The sequence below is a fragment of the Hylobates moloch genome, unplaced genomic scaffold, assembly GCF_009828535.3.
Source record: "Hylobates moloch isolate HMO894 unplaced genomic scaffold, HMol_V3 SCAFFOLD_4, whole genome shotgun sequence".
Taxonomy (NCBI): domain Eukaryota; kingdom Metazoa; phylum Chordata; class Mammalia; order Primates; family Hylobatidae; genus Hylobates; species Hylobates moloch.
Genome location: NW_026652279.1, coordinates 111514996 through 111542671, shown reverse-complemented (window position 1 = coordinate 111542671; position 27676 = coordinate 111514996). Strand labels below are relative to the sequence as shown.

The window sequence follows — 27676 nt, the reverse complement described above, 5'->3', positions numbered from 1 at the left end:
CTTCTCTTTGCTTCCTTGCCCTCTGAACTGTTCAATAAATAGTGAAGAACACAAAGCTAACTGCAGTATTTGTTTCAGACCTGCTGCTGCTCTCCAATTTAAAAGCAATACAGGAACATTAAATCTGTCACAGCTGAAATTGGTAAAGGTAGACCTCTACAGGTGCTTCTTGACTTACAATGGGTTTATTGGGAGGGGAAGATATTATAAGTCAAAATGTCTTTAATACACCTAACCTACGGAACATCAGAGCTTAGACTAGCCTACCTTAAACGTATTCAGAACACTTACATTAACCTACATTTGGGCAAAATCATCTAACACAAATTCTTTTTTATTATAAAGGGTTGAACAGCTCATGAAATTTATGGGAGCAATGTCCTAAACAGGAAAAACAGGATAGTTGTATGCGGACTCAAAGTTTGCTTTCTACTGAATGTGCGTCGCCTTTGGAACCATCAAAAAGTCAAAAAATTCTAAGTCAAACCATCCTAAGCCCCGGACCGTCTGTATGTGAAGTGCTCCCTAAGGGGCACGATGCCAGATACCATGCCTAAGTGTTTTCCAACTTTCTGTACCACATTCAAAAGGAGCATCTTCATAAAGATGTTACTGACATAGTGGAAAATATTAGTCCTTCCTTCCCTTTGCAGCTGACAGGATTTTTAAAAGAAGCTCTAAACCACAAGCATATTCCAGCAGCTGTTTGTTCTTCCTAGTATGAGTTACTTCCTCCCTCTGCCACCGTCACTTGTATTCTAGTTTGAGGAAATATTAAGCAGCACAGTAAATCAGTCTGTTTTCAGAAATTGCTTAGTCCTGGAATTAATATATTTTATAAAGCAGGTTGGCTTTAGCTCCTTAAGATTTGGTCACTTAGAATAAAATCGTCCCAATTTAATAGCCAATTTGCATACATGTATAAATGCATGAACTTTAAAAGCACCTTTAGGATTAAGAGGGTTTTGTTATCTGTATTTACAGAACTTAAAGCTGATTACCTCAGCAAGTTTTAGGGCAATTTTAAGAATAGTAATAAGACAAGAATCTTAAGATAATACATTCTTTAGAACCAAGAATCTAAGGATAATACATTCTTTAGAACCAAATGTCTAAATGGTTAAATGAAGGATGTTTTAACAACATGGTCTCAACTGTGGAGGTATCATCATCTTTCAAAGCTACCTGCAAAAAAGGGTCAATGTCCTCACTGGCTAGTAAAAATTAGAAAAATTTAAGGAATTCTCAGCAAATTCCTTATCTTTTAAAATACCCATGGTCATCCCCTAAGAGGGTAAATGCACCTGTTATTAATAAGCAAGTAAGTGAGTTCATAAGCAATACTAACCTCCAGGATTTTTAATTTCTTGGTAGGGATAACAGGGACATTAAACGCAAGCTTATACTTTCCTATTAATAAGGAGATTTATTTACAACCAATTTCTACTTCAAAACACTTCCAAGCATATAACAAATACCATCCTTAAAAGAGGGATTCCCTATTTGATTGTCTCAGTTTATTAGAATATGGATGGTCTTTTCATTCTAGATAACATGCCCTTTGTTTGCTTGTTTTTGTATAAGAATTATCTTGGAATCTGATAATGCTGGGACTCTACTGATGGCTAGGCACTGCATATCTTCATTATGTGCCCATTTCCATTCATTCCTTGAAATATTATGAAACATTGTTACAAACAAAAGAATATAATGTGTAATTATAATATGGATAACATATAGTATAATATCTACAACATAAAACGGCATAAAAGCCTGATGAAATGACCACCTGTGAACCTGCCGTCCAACCTGAGGAACAGAATGATAGTACTGTCGAAGCCCCTGGGTGTCCCTACTCAATTACCCTGACTTCCTGAAATAGCACGTTATGTTGATCATTTTCTTTATAGTTTCATCACCGTTAGAGCTAAGAAAGTATATTCAAAATTTGGTTTTTGAATTTTATAAAATTCTATTATATTGCATGCATTCTGCTGCAACTAACTGTCTTTAGGACACCGTGAAGATATCTACACAGTGTTTTGAAATTCATGTAAGTATCTACACTCTAAAAGTGAATATCTGGCAGAAATAATCTCAATCAATGAATTTTATAACCCCTGGAATTAACACTTACCTGCTTCATTGTTAATTGGGAACTCTCAGTTTCCCCTCTTTTGTCCACTGGATCAGCTCTTCAATCTCATTCTAAAGGGGTTGTTCATATTCTGTGGCTAACTGCTTATCAAATTCCATATCCCAAAGTGAAGGTGATGTGTCTGTATAATAAGACATTTTACATAAGAACGAGTCAATGTAAATATCTTTTTTAAAAATGTTATAACCAATCCTGAATTGATCGTGTATTTTTAATACCTTGACACCCCTAATTACAGTATATAATAAAAAGTTACTCGCTGAGAGATAACAGCAACAAAAATTATATTTAAGACTATAACTAGGCCGGGCGCTGTGGCTCATGCCTGTAATCCCAGCACTTTGGGAAGCCAAGGTGGGAAGGTCAGAAGTTCGATATCGGCCGGGCACGGTGGCTCATGCTTGTAATCCCAGCACTTTGGGAGGCCGAGGCGGGCGGATCACGAGGTCAGGAGATCGAGACCACAGTGAAACCTCATCTCTACTAAAAATACAAAAAATTAGCCGGGCGTGGTGGTGGGCACCTGTAGTCCCAGCTACTCGGAGAGGCTGAGGCAGGAGAATGGCGTGAACCCAGGAGGCGGAGCTTGCAGTGAGCCGAGATTGTGCCACTGCACTCCAGCCTGGGCAACAGAGCGAGACTCCGTCTCAAAAAAAAAAAAAAAAAAAAAGAAGAAGTTCAATATCAGCCTGACCAACATGGTGAAACCCCATCTCTACTAAAAATACAAAAAATTAGCTGGGCACAGTGGTGTGTGCCTGTAATCCCAACTACTTGGGAGGCTGAGGCAGGAGAACTGCTTGAACCCGGGAGGCGGAGGTTGTAGTAAGCCAAGATCAGGCCACTGCATTCCGACCTGCGTGACAGAGCGAGACTCTGTCTCAAAAAATAAATAAATAAATAAATAAAGGCTAAATAAAGACTATAACTACAATAATGGCAAGCTTAACTTTGGTTTTACAACAATGCCAGGTAATCACTGCCCCTTCCACTGGAAAAAAAAAAAATTTGTATTTTGTTTAAAGGTATTTTTACGAATATGAATATTTTTTATATAATATGTGACTGATTTTTAAAATCTAGGCTGTTTATTTTAACTCTATCAAAATTAGTCACTAATGTACTACTGTTAACAACCAAAGAAGTTAGATCAACAGAATAACAATAAAACTGCTAATGAACACCTGAGTGCTTCCTCTGTGCTTAAATGTTTTTTATGCATTAGCACATTTAATCCTCACAACCAACCCTGTGAGTAGGCTAATTACCACCATCATATTACATGTTTCAATAACTTTTTTACTTTTGAAATTTCAGATCATCTTTTGAGAATGAGCCATATTCCCACCAGTTACTGCTGCTGGGAACGTAAAATGGTACAAACATCTTGGAAAACAGCTTGATGGCTTCTTAAAAAGTTAAAAATACATCTATTATTCATCATAGCTATTTCATCCCTGGATATTTACCCAAGAGATAATACATGTCCACACAAAGACTTGTACATGAAAGTTCATTGCAGCTTTCTTTCTAATAGCCAAATGTGAGTTGTAATGTGGGAAACAATTCAAATGTCCACTAACAGGTGAATAGGTACAAAAATGTAATACATCAGCCGGGCACAGTGGCTCGCAGCTGTAATCCCAGCACTTTGGGAGGCTGAGGCGGGCAGATCACGAGGTCAGGAGTTCAAGAACAGCATGGCCAACATGGTGAAACCTCGTCGTTACTAAAAATACAAAAATTAGCTGGGCATGGTGGCATGTGCCTGTAATCCCAGCTACTCAGGAGACTGAGGCAGGAGAAATACTTCAACCGGGACCCAGGAGGTGGAGGTTGCAGTGAGCCGAGATCATGCCACTGCACTCCAGCCTGAGCTACAGAGTAAGACCCTGTCTCAAAAAAAAAAAAAAAAGGCTAATACAGCCATACAACTGTATACTATTCAGTAATAAAAATGCATTACTAGTACATGTTACAGCATGGATGAATCTCAAATCATTAGCTGAGAGAAACAAGCCAGATGCAAAAGAGTACATACTGTGTGATTTCATTTATGTACAATTCTAAGAGATGCAACCCAATCTATTTTAACAGAAAGCAGATCAGTGGTTGCCTGCGTTGTGTGTGTGTGTGTGTGTGTGTGTGTGTGTGTGTGTTGCAAAAGAACATGAAAATGTTCAGATTTGTACATGACAGTTTCATGGGTGTATCTATTTGTCAAAACTAGTCGAGTTATATATTCTAAATGTGTGCAGTTCCTTGCACACAAATTATACCTTAATAAAGTTGTAAAAAGAAAATGAGTATCACTATCTATCCCTTGGCTATTTTTTTCCCTAATTTTTGGTCCTTCATTATTTTTTCAAACATATTTTATCTTTCCGGGCTAGAGGTATACATTGCATATGATTTCTCCTCCAGCCTACCTGTTTATACACTTTTGTCAAGCCCCCTAAAGCATGTCAACAAATAGCTCATTTACTCTTCTACCTGGGTAAGCCTTATTTTATCTATTTGCTTTTTCTGAATTCGGTTTCTATGAGCCTTTATGTGCAGAGATGTGTCTAACCACATACTGACTGGCAGATATTAAGTATTTTGGCCTAGTTCATCTGATACTGGGTAACTATCACAATTATTAGGCTTAACTAGCCACATTTACAGAGCAATCACACCAATAGAATAACTTAATTGTCTCAGTTATCTTTTATTTGGTGGACACTGACAGACCTATGTCTTTTCCATCATCATTAGGATCAAATGTTTACACTTGCTAATAGTTGCAAACATTTATTAAATGTGTACTATGTTCCAGGCACCGTGCCTCACACTTTTCTCAGATGACCTCATTTCATCCTTCAGATGCACATACTAACCCTCATTGTACAGTTGCGGAAAGGTTAGTGAGGCAGAATCGGAATTTGAATCCAGATCTACACAACACCAACACTCTTTCTGTTGGGCTATACTGCCTGTCGACTCTAGGATAACCAGTAGGGCCTATGACTATATCCTTTGTAGCAGTGGTAAGAACTTAGTGGGGAACAAGACGTGGGTATCATGGAACAGAATAACTCATTCAATCGGTCAATTAAAAAAATTACTGAATGCCAACTATATTTCCAGCATTATTTGGGATGGTAAGATAACAACAATGAAAAATGGCTAAATTTAAGTTTCCACATTTTGCTATTCTTGTACTTAACTGGAAACAAAAAACATTCTTTAGAGTCATGCAAGTATAGCACAAACAGTACCTTCATTAGAGTAAATTATTACATAAATTTGTGTGCTACTTTCCTCACTAGGGTAGAATCATTTGATACTGTTTTATAAAATACATAAAATTTAAATGCCTCCTTGCCAACTAATTTCAGTTCTAGATATAAGATTATTTTATTTTAAAAAGCAAGCGGGCTCCTTCCAGAATCCAACTGTCTCTTTTGGCCGGACAACAGCAGCTGCCCTGACAAAAAACTCCTTTCTGATGCACACTTAACGGATACCATTTGAGCAGGGGAGAGGTGATTCATTGTCCCTATGCGTTTTGCATTTCCTTTTTATCACACACAACAGAATGAAGTTTTTGTAATACAGGGGGTTGTTCTTTTAGCTTCACCTTCAGTTCTAACGAACAAACGTTAATTGAATTCACTACTTTCCTTTACAGATGTATATTTTATAGTACAGTTTATTCAAAAAAGAATTTAAGATTTAAGATAACTGGTTCCTATGATCTGTAAGCCACATGAGTAGATGCTACAGGGTATACAGACATGAATGAGATCTAGTCTCTAATATAGTTTATTAAATAGGGGGAAAATCAGAAGTTTATGTAAGTAACTGGTAGAAAGATTAAATGAGCCATTGGAGGCTGGCCTAGGAACTTATCTATCACATACAACATTTTTTTCCCCCTTTGAGAGGGGGTCTCACCCTGTCACTTAGGCTGGAGTGTTATAGCACAATTGTAGCTCATTGCAGCATCGAATTCTGGGCTCCAGCGATCCTGCCACCTCAACCTCCCAGGTTGCTAGGACTATAGGCATGCACCACCGTACCCAGATAATTTTTTTCTCTTTTTTTTATAGAAAGGATCTCACTATGTTGCCCAGGCTGGTCTTGAACTCCTAATCCCAAGCCATCCTGTTGTCTCAGCCTCCTAAGTCCACATACAACATTATTTCTATCAAAATCCAAAAAACTAACTTCTATTCGTCAGAAATGCTCATCACTTACACTCTGGAGACCATTTGTACTGAGTTTCTTCATTTATTTTACTAGTAAACCAAATTTAATGCCAAGCAAGAGGACACTCATTTCTCTTTTAGACTTAAAATGGTAAATTTCTTACCCAAAGAAAAGGAGAAGAATAGAGAACAAAGACCAACCATGTGTTAAGAAAAAAACACTACAAGTCTCTTAAATATATTCCTTGAATGTTCTTCCCATCTCCTGAACAATCACTAAATCACTTCAATAAGTTATTTTATAAATGCTATCTCCTCTTCTAGATAGCAAGCTTCCTAGGGGCAGGAACCAGTATGTCTTTATGTAATAGCATAGAGATACACTGCAAATGGTAGGTGATTAATAATGTTCTAACCCAAATTAGTGGCTAATCTGGACCTCTGGATTCATGTAATTGGTAGTACTTACCTCCCATTATCTCACAGAATGCAGCATTTCAAGAGGGAAACCGAACCACAACTAGCAATGTCAACAACGGTAGTGTGGTATGTCCCCCACCAGGTTACTTAAGGGTATATGTGTGTTGGTTGAACCCTGAAGGCTGGGCAGGGAGCCAAGGCCACAGTGTCTAGCTGAGGAGCAGGTGTCCCTGAGAACCAAAACATCCCAGGGCATACCTCAAAACATATCAAGGAAAACAGTCTCATCGTGCACACACGGAGGCAAACAGCCAGCATGTAAGCTTAAAAGCAGCTTAGAGATAAGAGGCAGGGTGACTCTAGAGCTGCCCAGAAATGTCCAGTAGGTAAGTCCTAGTAAACTCATCTATTCATCAAGCTGGTCTTGCCCAAATTATTCTCTGGTCTCTCAATGCCTTCCCAATTTACAGTCCCAAGTTTTCCTTCTAACAACCGCCACATTCATGATTCGAATCCAGGTCAATGACAAGAGGGAATATTAAAATATCCAACTATTACACCATCGGAACACTAAGGACATCTTGAAAGGATGGAATATTTTTCTACCTGAGAAATAGTTATTCTTTACAAACCTGTTCACGTGCTTCTTTAGTAACTGCCATAATGTGAAATCTATTACATCTCTTCCCCGAATATATTTTTCCTAAAAAAAAAGAACATTTTAATGAATATAAACTGTCAACAAAATTATGAGAAAAAAATTTAAGTGAAATATTCGATGTAAAAATTCAAAATAATTCCACTGACGTACATCAAACATCTTAGCTAAATTGCCACATTTTTAGGACTGATAGACTAAAAACAGAAATGTGCACTTGAAGTTTTGCTTCATAATACAACAAATCAGTTACAGCAACTTAATTTCCAAAATACCTAATTGAAAAGATTAGCTCAATTAGTATTAATTTTTATTTCTTCCCTTTTATATTAAGTTTTAAAAACTCCATGTTGTGAAAAACTATAAAACTATGCTAAAAAGAAGCTGTTAAAAAGAGTCAACATTTGTTTTTAAGGGCAGGAAACACTGCAATGTTTAATTACAAATTATAATTACAAAAGATTGTGTAGGTAAATCACAACATTCCCTTTCATAAAGCAATCATTCTGTAAAATAATTAACTTTCTTTACATGACTTTTTAACTATTGAAATTAATATCAGAGTTAACAGGTAACATTTTCTTGCAAACTTGATAATCAACTGCTTTATGCATCACTTTACATATTTACTTGAATAAACTTACTGGCAGATTAAAATCCAGTTTATAAACTGGAGGGCTAATTTTAAAAATAATTTTAAATTTTTTTTTATGGACTAAATTACTTTTCTCTACTAAATAGAACTAACCAGAAAAAATGGAAATATCATATGAACATTAAGTAATGTGATTTCAAGTCATGCAAGTTTTCCTCTGGCAGGTTCCTAAGTTATTTGTAAACAAAGGCTTTTATGCTCCAGAATTTTCCTCAGTGCCTTGCATTCTTCTCCCTCAACCGAACGTCCGGTGAACAGGATGGTGGATTAAAGCAAGTCACGGCAGAGAGGAAATGCCTTGGTAAAGCACTGAACTTCAAAAGAAGAATGTACAACAAAGAAAGGGAATGAACATTTGCTGAGCACCTACTATGTACCAGATAGTTTATACGTGTTTCTTTTCTATTCCTCAAAGCCATTTCAGCTAGATTTCACTTTCAGCATTTTATAGCTGGGGAAACAGGCTGATGGAGGCTATAAAAGGTGCCCCGGTCACAGAATTAGTCAGTGGCAGTGCCAACATTCTGAGGCAGGCCAGTGGGAACTGTCAATTTCCAACAGAAGCAATAAGTCCAGACCTGGGTTGTCTGGGATTGATACCCTAGACCCTGCCCGAGTCATAGCAGAGTGAACAACTTGGCATCTCACCATTGCTTTCCCTTACTCCCGTTTAGCTGGCTTTTTAACACACTGAAGGCACAGGAACCCTTCCTACTTTTTCAGCTTCTCCTTGGCCACCTAATTTTTAAAATATTAAATATCAAATCTAATATTAAAAATCAAATATGCCATCCCGATGTAGCTGCACAGTATTATATGCAAGCTGAATTATTCAGTTACATTTTCTCAACTTTAACGGACTCAGTTAACTATTCTTAAGTAAAACTCCAAGAACACTTTCTACTTTATTCAATAATATGGAACAGATACTAAATCACTTTAAATTAGTAATTCAAATAATATTCCAAAGTCACCATAAACTCTTGAACTTCCTGTGTTAACTGCTAACCACCTTTTACAACTTTCCTGTATAAATCAGTAATTTAACACCCAGAAGGAGTTAACTCAAGTGCCTGACTTTACTTAAATCCACAGAATACACGATGTATTGAAAACACTCCAATTGTGAGCATATCCTGCTATAAAGACAGGTTAGGCCGGGCGTCGTGGCTCACGCCTGTAATCCCAGCACTTTGGGAGGCCGAGGTGGGCGGATCACTTGAGGTCAGGAGTTACCAGCCTGGCCAACATGGTGAAACCCTGTCTCTACTAAAAATACAAAAATGAGCTGGGCATGGTGGCGCACACCTGTAATCCCAGCTACTGAGGAGGCTGTCAGGGGAATCGCTAGAACCCAGGAGGCAGAGGTTGCAGTGAGCCGAGATGGTGCCACTGCACTCCAGCCTGGGCGACAGAGTGAGACTCCGTCTCAAAAAAATAAACGAATAAATAAATAAAAGACAAGTTAATTTTTGTCAGACCATGCCAAATATCTGGCTCCTCCTTCGCAACTACCACTTTCAGGGTTTAAAGGAGAGAAAGAATAGAAACTTTATGTAAATACAGAACAACTTTAGATTCTAAAATAACTGTGTAAGACATGGCTCACCATCTTAAAGAACTTCAAATCAGTAATTTCAAAAGGCCACAAATAATCTACCATTTTAAGCTATAGGGTGCAGTGGCACGATCTTGGCTCACTGCAACCTCCACCTCCCAGATTCAAGCAATTCTCCTGCCTCAGCCTCCTGAGTAACTGGGATTGCAGGAGCTCACCACCACATCCGGCTAACTTTTGTATTTTTAGTAGAGACGGGGTTTCACCATGTTAGCCAGGCTGGTCTTGAACTCCCGACCTCGTGATCTGCCTGCCTCGGCCCTCTAAATTGCTGGGATTACAGGCATGAGCCACCACGCCCAGCCTACGCCTTTCTTTTCGTCGATGGTGGGTCATTTCTCTAAGGTGTAACAAAAGATAAGCACGTATAGAGATATAAAGGGTAAATGAATACACAGGCATTTATATTTAAAATGAAAAATAATGTTTCTCACAAAATACTCACTTCTTCAGAATTCAGTCAGCTCTATTTATTCTAAATCAAAGGAACCCTATTCATCATGGGTAGATATGAAGCATGGCCCATTTTGATTTAAGGTATAGAAAAATGCAGGATTGGCTAAATCCAGCACATGGTTCCCTCTCTAGGAAGTGGTATACAGCGAGTAAGAACACAGATGTAAATGCATTCATAATGCTCACATATCCAACAGCAATAATACACACCCATAATAAGGTCAATCTACAGTCAAGGTAAAACCAAACTACACAAACAAAACCCAGCAGACTACAAAGCCTGATAACCTGTTTCGAAGATCAGCGGTCTTCTCCCGGCCAGGATAATTGTCATAGCCTTGGTCAAACTGAATCTGATGCTCTGGCCTTATATTAACTCTAGCTGTAGCACATCTGGCAATTTTCATATCTGATATTTTGTTATTGAAACTGAAATAATAAAAAGGTCAAGTGCATCAGAAATCTTAGCTACAGCCAGGCACGGTGGCTCACACCTGTAATCCCAGCACTTTGGGAGGCCAAGGCGGGTGGATGACCTGAGGTCAGGAGTTCGAGACCAGCCAAGCCAACATGGAGAAACCCCCTCTCTACTAAAAGTACAAAATTAGCTGGGAACAGTGGCAGGCGCCCGTAATCCCAGCTACTCGGGAGGCTGAGGCAGGAGAATCGCTTGAACCCAGGAGGTGGAGGTTGCAGTAAGCCGAAGTCGCACCATTGTGGTCCAGCCAGGGAGAAAAGAGTGAAACTTTGTCTCCAAAAAAATAAAAAAAAATAAAGAAACCTTAGCTACAGAACAATAATAAACTTTCTGAAACAGGACAGTGATAACATTTAATTCTTATTTCATTTTTATCCACTAATTATACAGCATACAAAGTCATGTTTAAATTAAATTTTAAAAAGTCATCTATTAACATTCACATAACGCAGAACGTTACAATTTTTGTTTACTTCCGTCTTTTAAAGATGTTCTTCAGAAATTCATTTCAAACATAAAAGTGTCACATGAAAAATTATTCCAAGAAAATGAACAGAAAGTACAATCAGTATCTGTATACCTATCACCTATATTCAATAACTAAATTAAAACCAAAATAGATATATTTATTTATTGCCCTTGTATTTGTTCAAACACAAACAAAATGAGTAACTGAACGGACAGTCCAGATATTTATGGTTTTTTTTTTTTAATATAATTTCTTTCAGAGATAGGGTCTCACTCTGTCGCCCAGGCTGGAGGGCAGCGGTGCCTATCTTAACTCAACGCGGCCTCAAACTCTGGACTTAAGCCATCCTCCAGCCTCAGCCCCCAAAGTAGCTAGAACTGCCGGCACACGCCACCATGCCCAGCTAATTTTTTTATGGTTTCTAAAGATGAGGTCTTGTTTTGCTGCTCAGACTGGTCTCAAATTCCTGGCCTCAAGTGATCCTCTCACCTCAGCCTCACAAAGTGCTGGGATTACGAGCATGAGCCACCACACATGGCCATTTCTTTTAACTTCCTGAAATACATCTGGTACACACGCTCATTGGGAACAACAGATTTAGATCACCTACAAAATGAAGCAGTGTTACCACTTACTACAATGTAGGCAGCAAGGAGTCTAACGTAGCATAAAATAATGAGAGATGAAGAGAGTAAGTGGAAGGATGTCAGCTTAAACATAAGAATAGGAGGAAAAAGAGAAGGAAACAGACCTGAAGATTGCTATACCGTGCATAAAACCAGCAAGCCATTTAACTGAAAAAAAAAAATTACTTTTCTCAGAAAAGCTATCTTATTCTGTTATTTTTAATAACATTACTGAATTTATCATTCCTTGTTTCATGGACAAGAAACTGTAACTTTCTAAAAGGAAAGTAACTATTCAATTGGTCTCTTAAAACTATAATCTTACTTAAGACATAAGTTTTTTAAAAACTTGAATTGCCAAAATTCTATTTATATGGTATATTCTATATGTAAATTCCACTTATGTGGTATATATTATGTGTATTACTTACTAGCCATATGAAAATGGCCTGTTTTGAGATATAAACATTACTAACCTAATGGTTTGATTCACTTACCTAATTAGGTCTCTCTCCATCTCTCTGTGCCCCTGACTCTTCCTCATGCTACGGAGCTGCCTGAGCAGCTCTGGCTTGCCTGCTTTTCAAAACAGAGCAGCAGATGCAGCTGCCACCAACTCAGGACTCAGGGGCTCATTTCTGAAAAAGAAAATGAAAACCAAACGAGAAAGAAAAAAGAGAGATTGCTTATTATGCCAGTAGTTTAGTGAAAAGCAAAATGATTCTGGGGGGAAAATTTTCTGTTGATCAAAAAAGTATCATTCAATTCAATATCTGACAAAAGCAGGAATTCTCAACTATTAGGTACTAGTTTTATATAAACTTTGAAATGCTAACTCAGAACAATAAATAAGGTGGAGGGATAAGGGATCAGCCTCAAAAATTATAAATTAGTGGAATTTTCAATTAGATGCTATCGTATTTCAAAAACAATATATATTGCAAGCAAATATTAAGGCAGCTTAACCTGTTCACAGAAGCTTTATTCATAATAGCCCCAAACTGGAACCAACCTAAGGTCTGTTGTTAGAATGAAAAAACAAATTGTGAGATATCCAAACAACGGAAGAGTACTCAGCTCATGCCAACATGAATGATTCTCATAGACATTAGATCAAGTGAAAGAAGTTGGACACAGAATATATTCTGTATGATTCCATTGCTGTCAAGTGCCAGAACAGGCAAAACTAATCTGAGGTGAAAAAACAATCAAAACAGCAATTGCCTCAGGACAGAAGGCTACTGACTGGGAAGGTGAAAATGGGAAACACAGTGTCTTGGTTAAGTGTGTGGGTCACATGGCCATTTGTCAAAATCCTCCAGCTAAGATTTGTACACTTTAATGTATGTAAATTTTACCTGAAAAAAAAAAAAAGCCATCAATCATCAAGTAGGAGATGAAAACTGGGTGAAGGTATATATAATACAAGAATAGCAAAATGTTGATCATTGTTGAAGCTGGGTGACAGTATAAAGGGGTTCACTGTACCATTTTGTGTACTTTGCGTATGTTTTAGATTTTTCATAAGAAAAAGCTTTTAAAAGCTTCCTAAATAAATTAGAGCAAGTTAACACAAAAACATCCTATTATAAAAAGAAAGTAAACCATATAAAATATAAAACATTGTTTCCTTTTTTTTTTTTTTTTTTTTTAAGAGATGGGATATGTCGTGAAGTCTGGCCTCGAAGTCCTGGGTTCAAGCAATCCTCCCACATCATCTTCCTGAGTAGCCTGGACTACAGGCATCTCTCACCATACCTGGCTATTTGTGACATTTTTAAACTCAGAGAACTGCCGTCTCAGTAAGTGGGACTCAAATTAATATTTTATTATGCCTGGCTTTCTATATTATGATCTATTACCTAATATTCAAATTAAAGCTCCCAAATTCCTAAAGTTCTTGGAGAAAGATTTTAAGGACTTAGATATATATGGAAGATCTAAAATCTGATAGGAATGGAAGAAAAATAGAAGAATGAAAAAAGGGGTTGAGCATGGTGGCTCATGCCTGTAATTCCAGCACTCTGGGAGGCCAAGGAGGGAGGATCGCTTGAGCCCAGGAGTTCGAGACCAGCCTGGGAAAGATGGCAAAACCCCGTCTCCACAAAAAGAAAAACAAAAAAAATTAGCCAGGAGTGGTGGCACACGCCTACAGTCCCAGCTACTTGAGAGGTTGAGTGGGAGGATCACTTGAGCCTGGGAGGTTGAGGCTGCAGTGAGTGATGATTGTTCCACCACACTCTAGCATGGGCCACAGAGCAACACCCTGTCTCAAAAAAGAAAAGGAAAAAAGGAAATATAACAGTTAAAATGAAATGTGCCTTCAGAACTGTTATCTGTGAATAAAGCTTTAACCTTATTCCACGTCATTATTACTTCTTTCATAAACCACTTGTAAACTTCATTTTCAAATTTTAATATATGTATTTGATCAGAGTAGGCACAGAACATAGATGAATATTCATTTTTCAGAATCATGCATTTCATAACAATGGTTTCCTTCATAGTTATAGTCTCTGGCTTTATAATTTATAAAGTTCTAATTAATAAAAATTGTAGGGAGCCTGTGTCATTAAACAAGATAATTTTTACATACAAGGATCTTTCTTCATAGATTTTAACAATGTAATGAGAACTTGTTAAAATATCTTTTAGGGCCCTCTGGTGGCTCAGGGCAGTAATCTCAGCACTTTAGGAGGCCGAGGCGGGTGGATCACCTGAGGTCAGGAGTTCGAGGCCAGCCTGGTCAACATGGTGAAACCCCATCTCTACTAAAAACACAAAAAATTAGCCAGGCGTTGTGGAGTGCACCTGTAATCCCAGCTACTCGGGAGGCTGAAGAAGGAGGATCGCTTGAACCTAGAAGGCGGAGGTTGCAGTAAGCTGAGATCACACCACTGCACTCCAGCCTGGGCAAAAAACAGCAAGACTCCATCTCAAAAAAAAAAAAAAAAAAAAAAGTATCTTTTAACAATCTACTGAATCCTGTAATTAAAACTATTTCATGAATACATACTTTTCTCCTTCATAACTTTTTTTTTTTTTTTTTTTTGAAATAGGGTCTCACTCTGTTGCCCATGCTGGAGCACACTGGCACAATCTCGGCTCACGGCAACGTCCACCGCCCGGGTTCAAGGGATTCTCCCACCTCAGCCTCCCGAGTAACTGCGATTACAGTCCCATGCCACCACACCCAGCTAATTTTTGTATTTTTGTGATAGACATAGGGTTTCACCATGTCCATCAGGCGGGTCTCAGCTCCTAACCTCAAGTGATCTGCCCACCTTGGCCTCCCAAAGTGCTAGGATTACAGGCGTGAGCCACTGCTCCAGGCCCCTCGTGAATACTTTTAAATAATCTCTAGATTACTTGTAATACCTAATACAACAAATTCTACATAAGTAGTTGTTATACTGTATTTTTTAATTGGTATTTTTTTCGGTGTGTTTCTTAAAAAACGTTATCAGAAGTTAACTGTGGATGCAGAACCTACGCATACAGACGGCCAACTGTATATTACTCCATTCCTATCAATGACATTATCCTTGTTAAGATGGTGTCTCAGAAGTGGTTGTGGTAAAAACAAGTATCCTAGGAAAATCAATGTGGAAGAGGGTAAACGTGGTAATGTCCAATCTTATTACAAGGCTAGGTCATTAAAAAGAAAATACAACTGGCTGGGCGCGGTGGCTTGCCTGTAATCCCAGCACTTTGGGAGGCCAAGGAGGGTGGATCACAAAGTCAGGAGTTCAAGACCAGCCTGGCCAACATGGTGAAACCCCATCTCTACTAAAAATACAAAAATTAGCCAGGCATGGTGGCAGGAACCTGTAATCCCAGCTACTCAGGAGGCTGAGGCAGAGAATTACTTGAACCCAGGAGGTGGAGATAGCAGTGAGCCAAGACCCTGCCACTGCACTCCAGCCTGGGCGACACAGCAAGACTCCATCTCAAAAACAAAACAAAACAAAACACAACTTCCTCTTGGCTCACTTTCTCTTGAGACACCCACCCTGGAACCCAGCCACCATGCGGTGAGAAAGCCCAGGCCACAATGAAAGCCACATGTAGGTGTTTCTGCTAACACCCTCAGCTAAGGTCTCAGCTGACAGCCGGCATCAACTGCTAGACCTCTGAGTGAGCAAACTTCAGATGATTCAAGCCTCAGACTTCTAAGTCTTCTAAATGAGGACCCAGACATCAGAGAACACAGACTGGCCTTCCCTACTGTGTTCCAGCCAAATTGCTAACCCACAGAATCTGTGAGCATAATGAGTGAATGTTTTATGCCACTAAGTTTGGGAGGTAGTGTAACCATGGTAACTATATCAATGGGGATTTAATATATAACACAAAGAAAAGCAGGCTATGCATGAAGCTATGATGACAGTGCCTCATGAAGCAAAGATCACGACTCATCTAATCCCATGCATCCTGGAGTCCTTGAAAAGCGGGGAGGGGAGGCAAAAATCATTAAAAGACACCTTTTAAAAACTCAAAACAAATGCACCTCATTCACCAGTCTTTTGATGTAGGACCAAAGCCTCTTTTTTAAACACAGGACCACTGATAAAAGGTTCTAAGACATATATTTTATATATATCACACCCATCCTGCAATATTTTCAATTTTGGTTTAAGTGGAAAAGTGGAGCAAGGATGTGAGACAGCTTACAAAGCGATCTAAGGGTATGATGTTCCTGCGTATGTGTATTTGTCTCACTCATGCCTAACTGGAAAGAAATTGTTTACGTGACCTTTACTGACTCTTTCCAAAGCATTGAACTCACGTTACCATTTCTGTAACAGTTAATTAAATTATAATAAAGGGCATGAGGGGTCATAAACAGGTCTGGTAGCCTTAAAAATGCCATTCTTGGTAAGTATTTATATGTTTGTGTTATTTACTTCCATATACTTATATGTAACTGTTTTGTTTCTAAAGAGTAGGACGAGGAGGAAGTACCTATTATGGGTACTGATTGTCTGAATTAGCTTACTCTACCACCCAATTATACTTTCCAGAGGTATTTTTGATACCACATAGAAACCAAGAAGTTCCATTAAAATGTTAAATCATTCTGGAAAACAGAACCCTATATTATCTGTTTGTTCTGATAAGGGAAGTCAGTGATGGGTATCCTAAAGCCACACACCTTACTACTTGAATCAATGACATCCCTGAAATACATCATTATGTGTCATTAAAAAAAAAATACTGCCATTTAACCTATAAAACAATGCCAAGATATCACTGATTGCACTTAAACACTCTTTTGACAAGCACAAGTAATTACAATGCTCTAAGGAAGCCAAGAAAGCTGAAAGCACAGATAGTTATTGGTCACAGGAAGGCATATAGAGCAGTTGTAATCAACATGCTAAACTTTATTCCAGAAAAAATTTTTAAAATGGAAAATTTCAAATACGCAAGTCCTTTACAGCCATGAAGCTACCTTCAAATCAAGATGTAAATGATATTGTTAATTAACAGCTTAAAGAGGCAGTTAAGTGGCAGTTAATAACACCGATAAATACTTAAGAGTGTAGAATTCTCAATGAGATCACTTCTCTTTTCCTTTCACTGGATTGTGTACAGATATCCTCTTGTTATTTAAATATAATACAATTACAGCATTTCTCAAGTAATTATTAGAGTCCCTGTGTTTACAAGCTGATATTTTTTTCTTCGTTAGTTCAATGTCTCCCAAGTACTTGTATTAAAAATATTTTTGCAAAAAGAAAATGCTTACTGGAATTTCAAAAATTACTTTCAAACAACATTCAAATTACAATTAAATTTACCTCTTCTTTGGAGCATGCTCTGTAGCTCTTTGAGGCCCACCAGTTGCAGCTTTTAAGTGGACTTCTGTTGGGTGGCGTTGTTGTTTGTACATTTACTGTGCTCAATTCAACTTTCGTGCCCTTAATAATGTCTAACAACTCTTTTTTACTGTTTTCCTTTGCACTGTCTTGGTTCTCTGAAGTCTTCTTGGAAGTCTCAACAGTTCAGACTGCTCAACTTTCTTGCTACAGATCTCGCCATTAGTGCCAAAATATCTTTGGATATTATTTTTTGTCCTGGAAAGATGCATTAAAGAAAAAAATGAAAAATACAATGCAAGCTAATAAAGCAAAAAACCATGTATCTAAATTTTTTTTCAATTCAAGCCCTTTCCATTTGCTTTTTATAATTATTAACAACCATAGCAGCAGCAACTTACCATTTATTAGCATATACTATATGCCTCAACCTTGTGCAATATGTTTCATGCACATTTCTCATACCCACATTAACTCCCTAAGGTCTCCATTTTGCAGATAAGGAAACTGAAAATCAGAGAAGTAACTTACCTAAGGTCATGCACCTCACAGCTCACTAAGGCCTAAGACACACTGGGGTGCCACAAATAAGTAGAGGTATACTGAGATATTGATCACCTGCTCCTTGGGGTGGCCAGGGGAGGCCTGGGGGTGCTGGTGCTCCCAAATCTGTTCCTTCCCACCGTTTACCCCAGAGTACAGTAGAAAAACTCTGACATGGTCAATAAATGACAATTTATTATTCTCAAATCCAAATCTGACTGACTGCAAGTCCTTGATCTTAACATAGCGCCTCTTTAAAAAGTTATAATTAAACAATACAAAAATAAATTTCTATCAAAAAGATTTAAAAAAACTGAGTGGGTCTTATTTTAATCTGATCAACATTCTCATCGAGCTACATGCCATTTAACCCATAACCACTTATAAGCTAAGCTAAAATGGAACAGAAAAGAGAATAATCGATGGCTATGTCATTTTTGCTTTCCTCATTAGATACATTTATGAAAGAGAACACCACAAATGATTACATCTATATTAGACTCATGCAAAAGATGTCCTAATTCTAAGTAACTCAAATATGCAGTTTTATTCTGTGGGGTTAAAAACCTCTTTTGGCACTTGATTACTGAAGAACTTTAAAAACTCTGAATGTGTTAGTTTCAGTAAGAGGGTATAATATATTTAAAAATCATTCATTAAATATAGTGAATATCTACTCTATGCTGGGCACTATACTAGGTACTGACAATATATTAGTGAATAAGAATTTCATAGTCCCTACTTTTATGAAGCTGATGTGCTACAGCACTGCTTCTCAAACTTTCATATGCATAGAAATTATTTTTTTTTGAGACAGGGTCTCGCTCTGTCACACAGGCTGGAGTACAGTGGCGTGATCTTGGCTCACTGCAGCCTCCACTTCCCCAGGCTCCGGCGATCCTCCCACCTCAGCCTCCTGAGTAGCTGGGACTAATTTTTTGTAGAAATGGGTTTCCCTATGTTGCACAGGAACTCCTGGGATCTGCCCACTTAGAACTCCCACTGCCCACCTGGGCCTCCCTAAGTGCTGGGATTACAGGCCTGGGCCACTGGGCCTGGCCCATAGAAATTATCTATGCTCCTTGCTAAAATACAGATTCTTTGGTCCCACCAAACTACTCTGATCCAGTAGCTTTTTCCAGGAGACACCTGAGAATTTGCATTTCTAACAGGCTCCCAGGTGTTGCTAATTCTGCTGATCAGGGGACCACATTACAGTAGCTATGTTACCTATGTTACTTAATCCTTACAATCTTAAAGGATAGGTTTTATTATTCTCGTTTTACAGAACAAACTGCTGCCCACAGACGTTAAGTCAGTGGTTATGAATCTCTAGAGGTTATACAAATCACATAGGCAGCTGACTTAAAACACAGATTCCTAAGATTCTTAGTTTGTAAGTTTGGAATGGGGTTCAGGGATCTGCATGTTAAATAAGACCCAGGTGCTTCTGATGCAGGTGAGCTCAAGAGCCTGTATCAGACCTTAGGTTAAATACTATATCAAGTTCTCAAAGCCAGAAAATAGTAGCCACAGGCTAAGGATACTTGCATGAAAGAGAAAACGGCAATTTCAAAAACTGCTGAAACTATTTGATCTGCTTATGAAAACGTCAGAGGCTATCAAATCAGGCACTTTAAAATTAGAATGAAAAAACAATTGCCAAACTAGTATCCTCATAATAAGTACACAGGACTCTCATAATAATATATGGTACAATCTAGGAAAATAATAATAATAATTATTATTTTTTTGAGATGTAATCTCGCTCTGTCGCCAGGCTAGAGTGCAGTGGCACGATCTCAGCTCACTGCAAGCTCCGCCTCCCGGGTTCTCGCCATTCTCCTGCCTCAGCCTCCCGAGTAGCGGGGACTACAGGCGCCCACCACCACGCCCGGCTAATTTTTTGTATTTTCAGTAGAGACGGGGTTTCACCGTGTTAGCCAGGATGGTTTGGATCTCCTGACCTCGTGATCCGCCCGCCTCAGCCTCCCAAAGTGCTGGGCTTACAGGTGTGAGCCACTGCGCCCAGCCTATTATTCTACCTTTAAAGTTAACACTGGTCAGGTGCAGTGGCTCACGCCTGTAATCCCAACATTTTGGGAGGCCGAGGCGGATGGGTCACCTGAGGTCTGGAGTTCGAGACCAGCCTGGCCAACACAGTGAAACCGCGTTTCTACTAAAAATACAAAAATGAGCCAGGCGTGGTAACGTACGCCTGTAGTCCCAGCTGTTCAGGAGGCTGAGGCACAAGAACCGCTTGAACCAGGGAGGCAGAGGTTGCAGTGAGCCAAGATCATGCCACTGTACTCCAGCCTGGGCCACAGAGCGAGACTCCGTCTCAAAAATAATTAGTAATAATAATAATAATAATAATAAATAAAGTTGGCCGGGCGTGGTGGCTCACACCTATAATCCCAGCACTTTGAGAGGCCAAGGCGGACGGATCACCTGAGGTCGGCAGTTGGAGCCTGACCAACACTGGAGAAACCCCATCTCTACTAAAAATACAAAATTAGCTGGGGCATGCCTGTAATCCCAGCTACTCGGGAGGCTGAGGCAGGCGAATCGCCTGAACCCAGAAGGCGGAGATTGTGGTGAGCCGAGATCGTACCATTGCACTCCAGCCTGGGCAACAAGAGAAAAACTCCGTCTCAAAAAAAGAAAATAAATAAATAAATAAAGTTAATATTAAAGGTATTTTAACAGAAAGGTGGTAATCAGGGGAATGAATCTCACATATAATCTTTACTACAATGTTTTCTTTCAAGACTGCTTTCATACCACAGAAAGCAATCTACATTACAGGAAAATTATGTATAAGTAACTCCATAACACTAATATAATAAAATTCTAAACCTAACCTCCCACCTGAGTTTGTTTCCACTGACAGCATCTCATCAGTACCTCAAATGCAACACCTTCAAAACGACATTCAAGACGTCCCCTTTCAAACTGATTTTCCATTTTTCACACTTCTATATTAAAATGCCCCCTGACATAACAGATTTTTTGCTTTCCAAAATTTATAACATACGTAAAACTCTTTCTCAACCCCGGCTCTGCATTCTTCTGCTAACGTTAAGGATACCATAAACCTCCAAAGCAGCCAGTTGAAATCTTTGCTATCTCTGACCACCCTACCATTATCCCATGATGTCACATCCCCTAAATTCTACCTGGGCAATTTTTCTCCTCCATTCAGCTGGTCCTTCCCATCTTCACTGCTACTAACCTGCTTCAGCACTGTACTTAACTGGCTTCTGAGTGTTATGCATGGAATTTACACGGTGGAATTAGGCTTTCATAACAATAAAGTACTCGGAGGATAAATAGCAAAACCAAGTATGCCGCAAAGCCTTTTCTTTCCTGGCTAATTTCAACCAGTGGTCCTTCAGATTTCATCAGACTTTTCTTCCAGAAAGGATATCCTGAGTCGCCCCTGCAATGGTTAGATGTCCCTATTTGCTCCTCCAGCAATTACGTGTTGGATGAATGGTGTACTCTGTGCTTCCATACACTATCTCAGCAATTACTTCACTGCACAGCACTTGAATTGTCTACTTGCTGGAACTACACGCTCCGTGATGACAAGACTGTCTTACTTGGGGTTTATGACCAGTACTGGCACGCCGTAAAGTTTTCCAATAATGAACTAAAGAATAAATGAAGGAAACAGAAATGAGACTATCAAATAAATCTTGGGAAGCAAAAGATAAAACAACTTCGCTTTTGGAGCTTGGATAAACTGACAGGAGTTGATGACAAGAGGAATGAGGCACAGCGACCCGGCTTGTAATCGGAGCTCTGTTTTCCACGCACGCTATGACCTTGGGCAAGTCATCTTATCTTTCTGGGATTTTTCTTTTCTCAGATTTAAAGCAATAGCTTCTAAAACCCAGCAGGTAATAACATCGACCCCAGGAAGTCGGGGGATAACTGAACGTACAGCACGGGGCGCGGGGATGCCCGAGGACCTGCGGGGCCAAAAGCGCTGAACTGCGGTACCTGACACTTCCACGCCGAGCAGCGAGTAGCAAAATTGCAGCCGCTGATGTCTCCGGGCTTCCAGAGGACAAAGGGTGGCAGGAAAGGGTGCGAAGAGGTAGAAACGCCGAGACTCTAGGAAACACCGCGGAGACAGAAAGCCAACCAGGAGCGCAACTGTAACAGTTTGCCCCACGCCAAACACATCCTCCGGGCTCTTTTCCGTTTCCGGTCTGGCGTGTTCCTCTCCCTTTGCTTTCCGGTGGGCAACTGAGGTGGGTAACTGTATTCCGGACTCGCCCGCGGGCCGGGCGGAGCCAGCTACCTCCAGGCGACCCCACCCACCCCGCGATTCTATTCCTAGAGGCGGAGTCCTCGCCAGTGTTCAGCAAGGTTCGCTGGCCTAGGAGGATCCTAGACCGCCGAGACCGCCGAACAAGATAGTGGAGGGCGTGATCAGTTGTGCAAAAACTACAGATGATCAGTCTGTTTTTATGTTGTTGTTTTGCTGAGACGGAGTCTCCCTCTGTCGCCCAGGCTGGAGCGCAGTGGCGCGATCTTAGCTCACTGCAACCTCCGCCTCCCAGCTTCAAGCAGTTCTCCTGCCTCAGTCTCCTGAGTAGCTAGGATTACAGGCGTGCGCCACCACGCCCGGCTAATTTTTTTTTTTTTTTTTTTGTACTTTTAGTAGAGACGGGGGTTTCAGCATGTTGGCCAGGCTGGTCTCGAACTCCTGACCTCGTGATCCGCCCGCCTCGGCCTCCCAAAGTGCTGGTATTAGAGGCGTGAGCCACCGCCTCTGGTGGTTTCTTCACCCACACATCTGATGACTCAGCTGGAGTAACTGGAAGAAACGGGCTGGCTCAATCTCTCTCCACACCTTTGCCCATGACCTTTTTTTTTTTGAGATGGAGTCTCACTCTGTTGCCAGTCTGGAGCACAGTGTTGTGATCTTGACTCACTACAACCTCTGCCTCCCAGGTTCAAGCTATCCTCCTGCCTCAGCCTCCAGATTAGCTGGAACTACAGGCATATGACACCACACTGGGCTAATTTTTGTATTTTTTTTAGTAGAGACGGGAGTTTCACCATGTTTTCCAGGCTGGTCTCAAACTCCTGACCTCAGGTGATCCACCTGCCTCAGCCTCCCAAAGTGTGGGATTACAGGCGTGAGACACTGCACCGGCTTGCCCCATGACTTTTGTACCTGGCTGGGTTGCGCTTCCTCACAGCATGGCATCTCAGTATGTTTGGACTTATTATTATTATTATTATCATTATTATTATTATTATTATTATTATTTGAGTCTCACTCTCTCTCCAGGCTGGAGTGCAGTGGCGCAATCTCAGCTCACTGCAACCTCCACCTCCTGAGTTCAAGCAATTCTCCTGCCTCAGCTTACCGAGTAGTTGGAACTACAGGCGTGCACCACCACGCCCAGCTAATTTTTGTAGTTTTAGTAGAGATGGGGTTTCATCACATTGGCCAGGATGATCTTGATCTCTTGACCTCGTGATCGGCCTGCCTCGGCCTCCCAAAGTGCTGGGATTACAGACGTGAGCCACTGGGCCTGGCCTATATTTGGACTTCTTACAGAGCAGCTGGCTTGCCTTAGAGTGAACATTCACAACAGACTAAAGCTGCACAGTATTGAAAGTCACATGGCACTCCAGCCTGGGCGACAGAGCGAGACTCCATCTCGAAAAAAAAAAAAAAAAATTTAAATCTTTTGGGCCTGGCACAGTGGTTCACGCCTGTAATCCTAATGCTTTGAGAGGCTGAGATTGGAGGATCACCTGATTCCAGGAGTTTGAGACCAGCCTAGGCAACACAGTGAGACCCAGTTTCTAGACAAAAAAAACCCTAACAATTAGCCAGGTAGCCAGGTATGGTGATGCACACCTGTAGTCCCAGCTATTCAGCAGACTGAGGAGAGAGGATCACTTGAGTCCAGGAGTTCAAGGCTGTAGTGAGTCTCTGGACTCCAGCAGCCTGGATGACAGCGTAAGACTCTGTCTCTTAAAAAAAAAAATCTTTTATTCATCTGAAATATACCTTGGTGTAAGATATAAAGTAGAGCTATACTAAATTTTATTCCAAATGGCTACTCACTTATCCCAACACCATTTGTTGAATTTTCTATTTATCACTAATTTGAAAAGCCACCTTTATCATTGTGTAAATTGCCACATGTATTAGGATCTATTTATAGACATTCAGTTCTGTTTCATTGATCAGTCTATTTAATCACACTTTTTTTTTTTTTTATGAGACAGAGTCTCGCTCTGTCACCCAGGCTGGAATGCAGTGGTGCGATCTCAGCTCACTGCAACCTCCGCCTCCCGAGTTCAAGCAATTCTTCTGCCTCAGCCTCCTGAGTAGCTGGGATTACAGGCATGCACCACCACACCCAGCTAATTTTCGTATTTTTAGTAGAGACGGGGTTTCACCGTGGTGGTCAGGCTGGCCTCGAACTCCTGATCTCGTGATCCGCCTGCCTCAGCCTCCCAAAGTGCTGGGATTACAGGCGTGAGCCACTGCACCCAGCCTTAATGACACTTTTTATGGTGTGGAGAGGTAGGCGACAAAGGCCAGCATTGACTTCTTTGAGGTGTCAAATTTTGGTTGAGGTATAACAAACATACAGAAAAGTGCACAAATCACAAGTATAAAGTTCAATGAGCATTCACAGTGTGAATACACAGTACAGTATATACTCAGTACTCATAACCGGTACTCAGACCAAAGAGCAAAACATTACCAGTACCTAGAAGCCTCCTTCTAGTTACCGCCCTCCTGAGGCTAACCACTGCCTGACTTCACTTCTCATTTCTAATAGGATAATTCATCATGCCAGTTTTGAAATTTAGGAGTTGAATTATTCAGTATACTCTTTTCTACCTTCTTTCCCTCAATATTATGCTTATGAGATTCAACCACTTTGATGCTTATAGTTGTAGTTCAAACTCATTGCTGTAGAGTTTCCCACTGTATAAATGTAATACGTTGTATTTATTCATTCTACTGTTAATGAACATTTGGAAATTATTGATTTTTTGCTATTAAGAATAGTGCTTATATGAACATTCATACATATCGTTTTGTGAACTTGAGTTCATGTTTCTATTGGATGTGGAGTTAGGAGTGGAATTACTGGACCAGAGGATATACATATATTCAGCCTGAATAACCAAACAGTTCTTCCAAAGTGATCGTGCCAGTGTCAGAATTTCCGGTACTCCACATCCCGGCTCACACTTGGTATTTGTAGCAGAAGCCGTTGGTGGCCATCCATTTCCACTCAAGCTTCCCTATTTCAGTTCACACCTGCACCTTAATCTCTGCCTGAGGGTTTCCCTGGCCATCAGAACCTTCCAGGTCCTCACTCAAAACAGGCCAGAAGGGAAGGGGATTAATAAGTCCTGAGCCGAGATCTCAACCAACGACTGATGCGCCATGGTTTATGCATACTCTAGCTCCCTTGACCTTGGGACAGGAAGACTCTGAAGCACATGCTCTACACTTGCTGTCAGAGCTCTGCAGTGGGAGAAAGCTCCAGCTGGCACTGGTGATGACATTCTTGATAATATAGCCTGTATCTGTTGCCTTCCCCTCCCTGTCTGTTTTCCACTTCCCTATGGGTATTTTCAATCCTTGTCTCACAGAGTCCACTTTTGTAGGAATCCAAACTAAGGACAATCTGTTTTTCTTTATTTTGGCTGTGGTGGAGCCAGGGGTGATTAGAGGGAGAATATGTCTTAAAATGCTCCTAATGGGGGAAGGTGATAATGCAAGAACAGTTGAGAAAAACAGCCTTAGATATATGATTCATCTCAATTTTATTTTTGTGTGTAGTGTAAGGGAGAGGTCCAGTTTCTTTATTTCTTTTCTATTTTGCATATGTTTATGCAATTGGAAAAGCACCATCTATTGGAAAGACTTTTTCCCCCATTGAACTAATTGCCTTAACACCATTTCAATAATAATTGACTATGTATATATATGGGCATATATGTATATAATATATGTATAGTCTGGTCTCTGTTCTGTTGGCTTCTTTATCAATTATTATGCTAATACCATACCATATGGATTACTATACCTCTACAGTAAGACTTTTTTTTTTTTGAGGGTCTCACTCTGTCACCCAACAAACTTGAGTCTTCCAACCCATAAACATGGCATATTTTTTCATTTATATGGGTTTATGATTTTTTAGTAAATAGGTCTATGTATTTGATGTTATTGCAAATGGTACTTTTAATTTCATTTCTCAATCGTCTCTTGCTAGTGTATAGAAATACAATTGATAAATATGGGCATCATTCTGGTTTCTATTCTGTTCTGTTGGCTTCTTTGTCTATTATTATGCTAATATCATACCTATAGATTACTATACCTCTATAGTAAGACTTTTTTTTTTTTTGAGAAGGGTCTCAGTCTATCACTCAGGCTGGAATGCAGTGGCACCATCTCGGGTCCCTGCAACCTCTGCCTCCTGGGCTCAAGCAATTCTCTCACCTCAGCCTCCCTGGTAGCTGGGATTACAGGCGCACGCCACTACACTGTGCTAATTTTTGTATTTTTATTTATTTATTTATGTATTTACTTATTTTTTTTGAGACGGAGTCTTGCTCTGTCGCCCAGGCTGGAGTGCAGTGGCGCAATCTCAGCTCACTGCAAGCTCTGCCTCCCGGGTTCACGCCATTCTCCTGCCTCAGCCTCTCCGAGTAGCTGGGACTACAGGCGCCCGCCACCACGCCCGGCTAATTTTTTGTATTTTTAGTAGAGACGGGGTTTCACCGTGGTCTTGATCTCCTGACCTCGTGATCCGCCCGCCTCGGCCTCCCAAAGTGCTGGGATTACAAGCGTGAGCCACCATGCCCGGCCTTAATTTTTGTATTTTTAGTAGAGATGAGGTTTCACTGTGTTGGCCAGGCTGGTCTCAAACTGCTGAGCTCAAGTGATCTCCCCGCCTCCGCCTCTGAAAGTGCTGGGATCACAGTCGTGAGCCACTGTGCCCAGCCTTTAGTAAGTCTTAAATAAAGCCAGGCATGGTGGCTCATGCCTGTAATCCCAGCACTTTGGGAGGCGGGTGGATCAGCTGAGATCAAGAGATCAAGACCATCCTGGCCAATATGGTGAAACCCCATCTTGAACTCCTGGGCTCAAGCAATCTGTCTGCCTCAGCCTCCAACAGTGCTGGGATTATAGGCATGAGCCCCCATGCCCTGGAACTTTCTTAAATCCTCATATGAAAGCATTATAATTTACTTCTTTTTTATGCTACCAGACTTTCTCCACTCTTTCATATTCAATATTCTTTTATCGGCATAATACACCTTATTATATTTATGCACATGTATTTATTTTTAACTGAATAATGTGCTTGTTATATTGCTTAAAGTTTTTAAAAAAACTAGTTTTAAAACATTAATTATTTTTATTGTTGTGTATTATATGGTAATGCTCATAATATTTAATCATTAAACTTGGCCTTTATAAAAAAACAAGTATCACACTTAGATAAGCATGTGTAAGTAGAACATACATGAAGCTTATATAGTAACTATATTTCTTTATTTTATTTTC

The 27676-nt window shown here is 40.0% G+C and overlaps 1 protein-coding gene and 1 pseudogene across 1 annotated transcript in view; one reads left to right on the top strand and one right to left on the bottom strand.

Annotated features, from left to right (window-relative positions):
* Nucleotides 1–557, top strand: part of LOC116467486 (serine/threonine-protein kinase N2-like) — a 3140-nt gene extending 2583 nt beyond the window's left edge. The window contains exon 3 of the mRNA XM_058438166.1: nt 390–557. Coding sequence (XP_058294149.1) covers nt 390–557 — 168 coding nt within the window. The remainder of the gene's footprint in view (nt 1–389) is intronic.
* The window catches only part of LOC116467485 (small ribosomal subunit protein mS31-like), a 37631-nt pseudogene continuing 9980 nt past the window's right edge, over nt 26–27676 (bottom strand).